Source organism: Capricornis sumatraensis, chromosome X (assembly GCF_032405125.1).
Source record: "Capricornis sumatraensis isolate serow.1 chromosome X, serow.2, whole genome shotgun sequence".
Lineage (NCBI taxonomy): Eukaryota > Metazoa > Chordata > Mammalia > Artiodactyla > Bovidae > Capricornis > Capricornis sumatraensis.
Window position 1 is genome coordinate 77,991,578 of NC_091092.1, and position 12,356 is coordinate 78,003,933.

Sequence of the window (12,356 nt, forward strand, 5' to 3'; positions counted from 1 at the left end):
CACATTAGAATCACCTGGGGGTCTTTTAAAAATCCTGGTTCCTGGGCCTCATCTCCCAAAAATTCTGGTTTTATTGGTATGAGGTATGGCCATGCATGGCATTAGTAACTTTTTAAAGCTCTCCAAGTAATTCAGTTAGGGTCTATATTTTTGGCTGTAGTTTTAAAAGTGAAAAATGCAACCAGACAAGTAGTGTGAAGGATTCTACTCAGGGAGATGACTGAATTGCCTGGTGGTCTGGGCATGCTGCAGACAGCCCCAAGGTATGCCCATGACCTTGAAGCTGTATGGCTTCGAGATCAGGGCTTACTGGTTCTAATTCCATGCTGGTGAGAAACAGATCCTCAGGCAAGTTGCCAAATACGTCACTGAAATATCCTGAGGCCCCAGAAGTTTTTGTGAGAAGAAGGTGGCTCTTCACCCATAAATCAAGCTGGTTCTGTAAAACTGGTGAGCCAAGCCAGAAGCCACGAAGCCGTCCTGAGGGAAGAGGTGACCAGGGAGCAAGCTGGACATTTAGACAAGGGCTCTGCCCCAAGGCAGGGGATGCTGTCTAGTTGTGCGACCTGCGTCCGTCCTCTGCTGCTTCATTAAAGCTTCTCCTTGGCATCCCAGCCTGGCAGGTCCTTGTGGTCAGCCAGCTCCACATACTCCATGATAATAAACATCTCAGATCTGCCAAGACCCTCAGTGGTGCCTCGGCTTCAGTTCCAAAGACTGTTTTCCCCCTTGGTTGGCGAGGCAGTGAACAGATGTCAGTGGGGGAGAATGAAGGGAGGAGTCAAAGCAAAGGAAAATCCTTGGGTTGGGAGAGATGAGCTGACAGCTTCAAAAGCTAGATGCTGCTCCTCCATGAGCACACAGGCAGGCATTCTTTACATATTCTGCAAAAGGGAGGAATGGCTGCAAATCGGAGCTGTCTAGGAAATATTTTTATTATAACTTCATCTTGACAGTATCCTCATCCAGGGATTTCAAAAGGTTTTGTGGAATTTCATCTTCTTAGTATTTAGTGATTGTGTGCAGGATTGTGGCATATGGGCCCAACATTTTCCATACATTATTCTGGATCTTCACGACAGCCTTCTAACCTGGGGAGCATTAACCTCCTTTTACAGATGAGGGACTGTGGTTCTGAGACACTCAAATCAGCTTAATAATATAAGTGCTGGGCAAGTCAGTCTTAAAACTACAGGTGCTACTTTCAAATCCCAAGATTCTTTTCCTTAACATGTCATTCATTGTCATTAAAAGTAATCCATGTTCACTTAGGAAATTTCAAAAAATACAGAAAGGTATGAGAAAAAAAATCCACCCACTCCCGTAATCTCAACCATTGCTATCTTTGCTATCCTTTACTATCATTGTTCTCATCCTGAGATAACAACCACTGTTAACATTTTGGCAATACCCCTCCAGTTTCTTTTTATATATGCGCTTTATTTTAGATATTATCATCCCCGGAGAAGGGATAATATCATACATGCAATTTAATACCCTGGTTTTTCACTTAGCATCATTTTGCACATTTCCACATATCCTCTTATTTTTGTTTTGAGCACTATTTTTCTTAGTTGTCTAGTTTTCTACCACATCGACCTGTCACCATTTATAGAACCATATCCATATCATTAAGTTGTTTCCATTTGGGGGTTAATATAAATAACTACAAGATGCAGTGAGGATCTACAAACATTTTCCCCACAATATCTGATCATTTCTTTAAGCATAGTGAAGTGAAGTCACTCAGTCGTGTCCGACTCTTTGCGACCCCGTGGACTGTAGCCTACCAGGCCCCTCTGTCCATGGGATTTTCCAGGCAATAGTCCTGGAGTGGATTACCATTGAAATGGAATTACTGGATCTGGGGTGATAAAAGCACATAATGACACTACTGGGATTGCTGAAAACTGTGATGCACAGCCTCCTGAGAGAGCAGAGAATGCCCAAGATCTGCTGGTGGAGGAGACCTCACTCCCCTTAGGGCCTGCTGGTTGGGGAAAGCAACATGAGTTTGACTATTTCACAGATACAGGGAATCAAACTATAAATTGCCAAGCAGTTAATTACATTGTTCTCAGAAGCAAATTTTTTAAAAAAAGCACTTAAAATAAAAACAGCTGAATCATTTTAAAAACTCATCTCCTCTTTGAATCCATTTTCCAAAGGAAAAAAAAAATATTTTTCTGATTTTCCCCTAGATGAATCACAGACCATTCTTAAGAATCTAGAAAGAATTTAGAAAGAAAATAAAATAAAACATATAGTGAAACATCAGATGTCCCCACTAGCAAAAAAGCAGGGGCATGAATAATATATTTTGCTCTGGAATGCAACTGGATCCACACAGCTGGTGATATAACAAGCAGGTAGATTCTTGCTTTCTCTCCCTCTTTCTATCTCACTGTGGCATGGGGTGCTTCCTGGCTTGGATGTCTTAGGGGGAACCAGGACTTGGCTCCGCAAAGCAGGGAAGGGCCAAGGTCACTTAGGTCTCATCTGCCCAAGGATAATGAAAACTTGAATGTAGATCAAGAAAATCTGCAGTTCCTATTACAACTGTGTTTGAATCTTCCTAAGGACGCTCCAGTATCCAGCTTCTTGGTCAGCAAACAGGGTGTTAGCACCTCCCCACCCCACCTCCACCTGAGGGCTCACTCTGAGTCAGGAGGTGCCTTGTACCCGCTCCTCCTAAATCACTTGAGTTAGTTCCTCCCCCACACTAGCCCTCTCACATATCCAGGGCCTCACACAGGCTACCTCCTGAGCCAGGAATTCCCTCCACCTCCTTCTTCAATTGGCCAGCTCCAGATCATCCTTCAGAACTCACTCTGAGCTGAATTAGGTGAGCTTCCTTCGCCTTCCGATGACCCCCGGGCTTGCCTATGATTGGACGGTATGATGACTCCAGGCTCTCTCTGCTGGACCATGGGGCTGCACTCTAACTTGGCTCTATATCCTCAGAGACCAGCACAGGGCCAGACCCAGAGTCAGGTCCTCAATACATGTGTGATGGTTAGAAACAAGGGAGGAATTAAACTTAATAGCTATTTATTAAGTGCCAAGCACTATTTTAGGGACTAGAGATAGGGCAGTAAAAACAGAGAAAAATCTCCACCCTAAAGATGCTTACTTTCTATTGAGGAGCTTACAGTTTAGAAAGAAAGAGAGGGAGGGACAGCAGGAATAGAGGAGGGATAGACAGAGGTTGCTCAAACCTTCCAAGTTAAAGGACTGAGCCTAGTGGTCTTATACACAATCAGACTCAGTGCCTCACATACAAAGCACCTTGTTGCAAGCCTCCTTGTGCAAACACAGTCAGCACATCTCCTGTTTGTGGCATTATTGACATAGTCTTGTCTATTAAGATACTGCCATCCAACGGAGGTTCCTCAAAACATTAAAAATAGAACTACCATATGATCCAGCAATTCCACTTCTGGGTATTTCTCCAAAGAGAATATCATGCTTAATGAAATAAGTCATACAGAAGAAGACAAATATCAGACGATTTTACTTATATGTGGAATCTAAAAAACAAAACAAATGAACAAACATAATGAAACAGAAACAGAGTCATAGATACAGAGAATAAACAGGTGGTTGCCAGCAGGCAGCAGGTGGGGGGATGAGTGAAATAGATGAGGGAGATTAAGAGGTACCAACTTCCAGGTACAAAATAAAGGAATCACAGGGATAAAATGTACAGGATGGGAAATAGAGTCAATAATAATGTAATATCTTTTTTGTGTGGTGACAGATAGTAACTAGACTTACCATGGGCTCAATCTGTAAGGTACAGAAAAATGGAATCACTATATTGTGCATCAGGGACTAATACAGTGCTGTAGTCAATCACACTTCAAAAAACATACAAAGAAACACAGGAAAAAAAAGAGATCAGATTTGTGGTTACCAGAGGAGATGGGGTGAGAGGAGGGAGAACTGGATGAAGGTGGTCTATAGGTACCAACTTCCAATTCTAAGTACTAGAGTTGTTACATATAACTAGCACTGCTGTCTGTTATATCTGAAGTTAAGAGAGTAAATCCTAACAGTTCTTATCACAAGGAAGAAATACTTTTTTCTTTAATTGTGTATCTACATGATACGATGAATGTTCACTAAACATTATACTACTCATTATATGATGTATGTAAGTCAAATAATCATCCTGTACACCTAAACTTATGCAGTGCTGTATGTCAACTATATTCCAATAAAACTGAAAGGAAAGTAAATAAATAAAGTGGAAGAAAAGATACTGCCATCCAGTGTACTATAACTTGAAAACTTCAGTGAGGGCTTATCTGAGTGAAATCATGGAATTCTCCAGAGCAGGAAAGAGCTGACAGCTTGAACCAGGAAGGTTAGGTCAGTGCTTCCCAAAGGAGGGTAGAAGACTCTAGAAGTCCATCCAGATAACTCTAGAGGAGTTACCACAAGACGTCTATGAGTCTGCAGATCCACCAAGTATTATTCATCTACTGAAAAAGCACTGTTCTGTCCATGTATGACGGAGAAGGCAATGGCACCCCACTCCAGTACTCTTGCCTGGAAAATCCCATGGATAGAGGAACCTGGTAGGCTGCAGTCCATGGGGTTGCTAAGAGTCGGACACGACTGAGCAAATTCATTTTCACTTTTCACTTTCATGCATTGGAGAAGGAAACGGCAACCCACTCCAGTGTTCTTGTCTGGAGATCCCAGGGATGGGGGAGCCTAGTGGGCTGCCGTCTATGGGGTCGCACAGAGTCGGACACAACTGAAGCGACTTAGCAGCACCAGCAGCAGCTTATGTACAAAGAGAAGATCATCAATTTTAGATCTACAAATTCATGTAAAAGCATTGCTGAATTCACAGTAGCACTCTTATTGTTTTTTGTTTTTTTTTTTTTTCTTTTTTTACCATGTGCTTAGTCGCTCAGTTGGGTCCGACTCTTTTGCGACTCCATGGATGGCAGCCCACCAGGCTCCTCTGTCCATGGGGATTCTCCAGGCAAGAATACTGGAGTGGGTTGCCATGCCCTTACCATAGGGAATTCTAAAACCCCAATTCCATCCTTGGATCCCAGACCAGATTGAATGGAAAATCCTATGGCGTGTTAACTGGGGTCCGGATTCTGGTTATCAGCTCTCCTCAACCTAGAGGAGAACACCGGGTACCCAGGCATCCTGTGCTGATATGCTGGCAAACAAGATGATATCTATCCCTGAAACTGAGAGCTCTTTGAAGGGACAGACTGTGTCTCATTTATCTGTGGGTCTCTAAAACCCAGCACAAGGGTGAGTGCTGGGTGAAGGAAACAGTACCCAAAGTGGTGCCCTTTCTTCAAAGCTAGAAAGCAATGATCTGAGGAAAAGGTGATTTGAGTCCCTCAGAAAAAATATATAGAGCAGCAAAGCTAGTACGTCTGTTAAGCTACTCAAGCTTTGAAGAAGAATAAATTCATACTTTAGAAACATGTATGTTAAACACATTTTTGGTAATAATTTTATTTTCTCATTCCCCTAGGCTTTTAATAAAAGTACCTTTGGAAATGCCAACTAGACTCTGCTGTAATAACAGAAAATAGGATGTGGGTATGCAATGAGAAGTGTCCACAGTTGGATTAAAAGCTATTAGGGAAAATAGAAGATATAGAGATGATAGAAGGATTGCGAAGGAAAGATTCAGTGGAAAGGTGACCTTCAGAGGACAGTGTCAGGTCACTGGCCCAGCCATCCCTTCCCAACTAAAGATCCTTTTTCCAAGGCTATTTCCTACTGAACACTTCAAGAAGACTGTTTTAGCAAGGGATCCTGTTGCCTCACATCTATTCTTTACATGATGCAAGGTTGATCTTCCTTTCTCCCCTCTGCCTCCATCTCACCCCCTAAGTCCCAACTGTAGAAACCCCAGGAGGCCTCTTCTCCAGATCCCTCAGTTCCCAAAGGTAGCAAGAGCTATTCCTCATCCTAAACTAGTCCCAGCTAGAAAAAAATGCCGCAGCAGTGACTCTCAATGAACAGCTGACTTTGAACTTAGCATCCTTACAGAAGGCAGAGTACTGGTTTGGATGGCAGAAGCCCTGGCTTCTAGATCAAGGCCTCCTGGCCACTGACCTGCACTGTGACCTAAGCAGTGCCACATTCCCCAAGAAGCAGATTATGTCCATGCTTAGGGCACCAAAAACAGGAGTACAAAAGAGAGAGAGAATGAAAGAATCTAATAAGAAGCTATTTTATTTTCCACATACAAGTGGAGCTCTGAGTAATCCTTCAAAATAAGATTTTATTTGCAGGTTTAGTATTGTTTTCATTTAGAATTAGGTATGAAGAGGCACTATGATCTTCCCAGCACTTAAAGCTACAAAAGATCCTGATCCATCTGGGTGCCTTTAGGTAAGTCCCTACCCTTTCCTGAGAAGAAAATAGAGAAGTATTATGGTGCCCATAACGGTTAATGACCAAATTGTTCGTGCCACATAGCATAAACTCCACTCCACCCAAGCCAGAGAAATACAGGGACAAATGATGCAAATTCACCACCCTTCTCCTGTCACCTAATCAACTCCATAAAGATAAACATTAAGCCCAAGAGCCATAACTTGAATCCTCTCCTATTACTCTACTCTTCCATCATTCTGATGTTTTTTTTTTTTTTTATCACTTTAGCTGTTCATGTGTCTAAAAAAAGGGAAAATATTAAATTTCTCATTTCTAAAGTGGAGGAAATTCTAGTGGACATTTTGGTGTCCAAATTTCCAGAGAAGATGTTTTCAACACATGGAAATACCATGAAGCAGGAATTTCACGGTATTTACTTAAAAGAAAATAGGCTTGCTCCCCCTCCCCACCCTGTCAAACCAACTGTCCCAACAGTCTCTGGAGCTGACAGATAGGAGAGAGACAAAAGTGAGCCCTGGTAGAGTGCTTTTTCCAAGTCCCCCAAGTTCTCTCTGCTCCATCCAACTCTCAAGCAGGCCATATCCCCTCCTCAGTAGCCATGATGGTCAGATTCAAGGTCTACCATACCTCATCTAATGGTAAACTGGCTGCAGTCTAGAGGTTCAGTTTTCATTTTTTATCTCCATATAGATTTACAACAGTCTCTGCTCATGCTGGAATTATGGTTTAAACATAAATAAACCTGCTGTCCTTTCTGATTTGCAGCCAGAGTTGCCACAAAGTTGGAAAATCATGAGGCAGGAATTTTACATAAAGATGAAGTGGGAGTTTCCACCATCGACCCAACTGGCTGTATTCAAGCCAAAATCATTGCAAGAAGGAATAGAGCATCTTTCCCACAAGTTCATCGGCCAGTGTAACAAGATACCTCCCCAGTGTTATTAAACATACCTAGTGTTGTCCTGTGCTTCAGTGACTTCCTTGCTTGCACAGGAGATATTATACCTCCAGGCCAACGGCCTGATTGCTTTTGTAATTAGCATCTAAGCACCTCCGTACATTAAATAGATCTCTGAGGGAGAAACTGGAAAGCGTGGATTGACTCAGCACAAGGCGGAAGACATGGAGCTATATGCCTGCCTCTGACCCAGTGACTTCCCACTGGCTTTGACCATGCCATTCTTGAGACGAAGAGCACAAAGTCCAGGACACGAATGCAATAAAGAGGGTCACATTCCAAGCCAGGTGTGAGGAAAAATGCAAGTTATACGCAGGGTGATGCCAAGGGTGCAGCAACAGTGACAGATCTACAACCAGAGGAACCTGGTGCGGTCCTATAGCACATCCTCTCCTCCTTCCAAACCCCATCCCCCAGTTACAAGAGCTTCTGGGGAAGTCCCAAAGGGGTTCAAGTTACCAAAGAAAAGCCTTCAGTGGAGGAGAGGCTGTTGCCAGGCAACCAGTCCAGTCCAGTCCCACCCTTGTAACCTTGAAGATGGTGGGGGCATGATCCTTGATTGTGGAGAGGAAGGAACACCTTGGACTCCTTTAGCATCAACTTTCTCCTCCTCTATCTTTCTCCCTCTCCTCTCCCTGTTCTCCCCCATCTGGCCTCCCTGCCCAGCTCAGCCTGCAGTCTGATCTCCACAAGCCGGAAGGCTATGGGCCAGTCTGACTTGTCATTACTCAGTCTGGAGGTGGCAGCCAAACTGTCCCTGCAGGGAGGCTACAAGCTGCTGGCCTGTCAGGTGTCATTCGCTCTGGCCATGTTGCTTCCAAACTTTCCTTCCCCATTCTTTCCTGACCTCATGGCCAAAAAAATAGCTAGACCAAGAATTTGGGGGAAATCCAGCCTGATGGAGGACATATAGGGTGAAATGTTGACTGGGAGTGCCCACCACCAGCAAAATGGTCAGTAACAGAGTAGGAGTGCTAGGAGGAAAAGAAACAGGGGAGAATTCATGGGGTCGCAAAGAGTCGGACACGACTGAGCGACTGAACTGACAACAATGGGGGGGAAAGCATTTTTAGTTGGGGTCAAAATATATAATATACATCTGCTGAACACTATTGAAGCTTATGTCCGAGCAACATGGGGGGTGGCCAGATGGTGCACTGATTATGCTCCCCAGCTCCCTCTGCATTTGGCACTTGTGCTCAGATCATTGCTGAGAAGGCCTAATTTAAGTGTCGCACAATCAAAGCTCCTGAAAAGTGTGCAGTGGGAACCTCAAGGGGAGTCTAGAGTAGGGCATTAGACCAGAAAATGGAAAACCAGACCTTCTTGCCAAATTAAGGTAGCTGTGTTCCATTTATACAGCAGGCCCCTTCAATGTCTCTGAGCCTGGGGACAGGTACACTCTCAAAGGCAAGCAGCTGCCCCAAAGATGAGAGATAGCCACTCTCTCAGCTCTTACAAATTTCAAGGAAGCCAACCCAATGCAATTTTTCCGAAGAAATTGCTCCCTTCCTTTGAAATAGTCGTTGCATAAAGCCATCTCTTTCTAACCCAGCAGGTCACTGGCCCAAAGGCAACTTGGTGAAGCCATTCCTTCCCTCACACGGAAAGAGCTCTCAGACAGAAAGGTGCAAGCTGGAAAAACAGAGCTTCCTCACTGTCCTTAACTCACCCTGATGTGCTCATTAGGTGGCTCTCTGCAGGCCAGCTGGGCATTTTGAAAATGACTCCCCAAACTGACTTTTCAAATTCCTCCTAGGCTAATCTTGGTAGTCAGTGGGATCCCAGAAAAAAATCAACAGTGACCTTCTTACCCTCTCTCTTAAGTGAGAATTAACCAGACCTAAGGCCCCAGCTTTCCTGCTCCCCTGCCAGGAAGAGGTTTCTGGCCCCGTGTCTACATTCCATCTGGCAGTCAATTGTGTCTTCCACCTTCCTTGCCCTACAGGACCCAGTGACCTCCACCATCTACCTCAGAGACCAGAGAGTTTTTGGAAGAGGGGTGCCAGGGCCTGTGACTCTTATTCTATGGAAGGGGTGGGATCGAGGTGAGGTCTGCAATGGAGAGGGGCTGACTCAGACACTTCTTTCCCAAAGCAGCTGCAATCACAAGTCAGTCAGTAGCCATTCTGCTCCCATCTGAAACTTCTTTCCACACTGCTCCTTCTCTCTCCTAACTTTCTGGTGCTGTCGATTGGCCCTGGTACCTGGCATGCCCCAGCTGAGGTCAACATTTCCAACACATTCAATCCCCTTGCTTTCACCAAAAGTCCCACACTCTACAGGATCACGGCATTTCCATGGACAGAGGATTCCCCGTTTAAAGCGTTGGCGTTCAAAATGGTAAAGCACAAGGGCTCGCGTTGCCCTCCTGCCCTCTGACGGGCCCTGTGTGCTCAGTAAGGGCACCACCGAGTTTCTCAGGCATGGTGATTTCTAAAGTGAAGTCGCTCAGTCGTGTCCAACACAAAACTGATGACAGTTGCTTTAAACGGTTCTCCCAAGCAAGTCTGTGCAACAGGACCCTAGGGGTAAAGGGTCAGAGAAGCCGGCGGCGAGGGGGAGTCTCCCCTCCTCGCCACCCTCTCCAGCCTCTCCTGGAGCACCAGCCCTATTTCGCGGAGAGAAGCGGGCGGGCTCTCAGACTTTTCTCGGAGCGAGAGCGGCGATCACGCTCCGGCGCGAAGTTGTACAGGTTTAAAGGCGGTAGGCACCGCTGGCAGGGCTCCTACCGCCGCGTAGGTGGCAGGCTGCTCCGGCGCGCTTTCTGAAGTGGCCAAGTTCCTAGACTGGAGCAAAGACGCCAGCGGCGCGGCCATTTAGTTCCCGACGCCGCGAAGACGAGTACGCCTCGGGCCTGGGGGCGGCGCCGAGGCGGTCGGCACTCAGCGGCTCCCGGGGACCCTCGCAGGTCCCCCGCCTTCCTTCCCCAAATCCCCAGAAGGTGGCCGCCAGCCCCAAGGCGGGGAACCCCTAGGACACATGGCCACTCGGGACGGCGCGACCGGGTCCAGGGGCAGGAAGTTCCAGCCAGAGTGCGGCGAGCGTGGAGTCAGGGAAATGGGATCTCCTCGCTCCGGGAGGGGAAGGGAGGGAAGGGCCGAGGAGGGGTGGGGACGGTGGGGGAGGGGTGGACGCAGAGCGGGCGCGTGCTGGCGCCCCCAGAGGCGGGGTGCAAGCGGGGCCGCCAGCCCTGGCGCGGCTTACCTAACTCTTCCTCGTGGTCCTCCCGGCCGAGCAGGCGGTAGGGAAGGCGGCGGCGGAGGCGCACGGTGCGCCGGAACAGACTGTCGGTGCGGCGCCCCAGGGCCAGCAGGTGCCCCTCGAGGTCCTCGAGCAGAGCCAACGAGTGGCCGCAGAGGTCGGCGAGCTGCCGGAGCACGCTGAGCGCGGCCAGGTGGCTCACGTCGCGGAGCTCGGTCAGCGGCTGTGGCGGGTTTCGCGGACACAGGCGCTGGGGCACCACCGTGCGCCTGTAGAACGGCATCCCGGGCGTGGGCGCGGGGGACCAGTCCGGCGGCGCGGCCGGCTCGCCCCGAACGGCGACCCTGACCCGAGCGCCCCTGCGCGGCGGCCTCAGCTCCGGGTGAAGCAGGCCCCTGGGCTCGGGCTGGCGAGCGGGCGCGTTCCCAGCCTGGAGCGCCGACTCCCCCCAGGGCTGCACACTCGCTGGAGCCACCAGTCTCTCTGACTCTGGCTCGCTGGGCTCCTCCTCCTCCTCCCCGCCTTTCTCCACCTCCTCTTCCCTCACTCTGCTACTTCGGGATCCCCCCACCCACTTTTTTTTCTTTTTTTTTTTTTTGCGGTCAGAGATTCACAGATTAACGCTTGATCCCGGAGAGGAGGGAAAGGGAAGTGGGAGTAAAGAAGATCGAGCTGGAGGGCGAAAGAAGGAATGTCTGCGAGAGTGGGGTGTGTATATGATGTTCGTTCGGTGTTGTGTGCCCACGTCCTCCTGTTGTAGCTCCAGTCCCAGTACTTACGGTTAAATTTCTTTTCTGCTTCAGTGTGTGTGTACTTTAAACTTCTTCTTCATAAATAATAGAAATTCAAGCGCACCCGTGCCTACAGCAGCTAGTAACCAGCGGAGACCCGCCGAATAGTCTGACCTCATTCCTCTAGATTCCCTTTCCCAAACATGTACTCAGTGCCACACACAGACTAGACGACTAGACTGTGAGCACAGCCTTCTACCGCCCAGGAGCTTGGAAAGGAGTGGGGAAAGAACCAAATATCTTACTCGACTGTTCAGGAGGTCAGAGTTTCTGGGGAGTAGTCCTGGACTACTATGAAGGCTCTAGAATGAGTGAGTGAGTGAATGAAAGAATGAATGAATGAAAACAAACCCATTCTCTGGAACAGCAGATTCCGTCCAGATAGAGGGACACAGATCCATATTTTAAGCAAAAAAAAAAAGGGGGGGTGGTCCAGGCCCCCTTCTTCCTGGTAAGGCCTCTGGGCTGAGACCACCTCTATCTCTGGCCTCACCTGCACTCCTAGGATGCCCACTGAGGAGGTGGTATAGGACCTGGGGTGTGCTTTCAGTACTGGCAACCCTGTGGTCATGTCCCGATTTCTCTCCGTTCTAGAAGGTAGAAGAGTGGGGTATAGTGGCATCCTCAGAAAATCAGAATCGCCAAGTGTGCATATGTCCTTGTGCACTGGGGCAGTTTCCACTCAGAACATTTATTTTCAACACACCCAGTCTCCCATCTGATTCTCCTCTCACTTCTTTGACTTTGGTGTGGTTCCACTGCCTTCTGGTAATTCTCTCCTTGTCTTTCCTCCTAAAAAATGTTCCCATTCTTATAATCCTTTAGCAAAAGACCTTGAACAGAATACGTGTGTCTGCACTAATGATCCTGAATGTGACCTGTTTTTATTCATTCCTTTCAGAGAATTGCCCCTTAAGCAGTTCAAGATTCTACTACTAGTTAAGAGTAATCTGGGGCTTTCCTGGTGGTCCAGGGGTTAAGACTCCAAGCTTCCACTGCAGGGGGCATAGATT

General features: G+C 47.4%; 1 protein-coding gene across 1 annotated transcript in view; it reads right to left on the reverse strand.

Annotated features, from left to right (window-relative positions):
• NHSL2 (NHS like 2) overlaps positions 1–10,835 on the reverse strand; it is a 286,110-nt gene extending 275,275 nt beyond the window's left edge. The window contains exon 1 of the mRNA XM_068962925.1: positions 10,556–10,835. Within this exon, the coding sequence (XP_068819026.1) occupies positions 10,556–10,835 (280 nt within the window). The remainder of the gene's footprint in view (positions 1–10,555) is intronic.
• Positions 10,836–12,356: the final 1,521 nt, after the last annotated feature.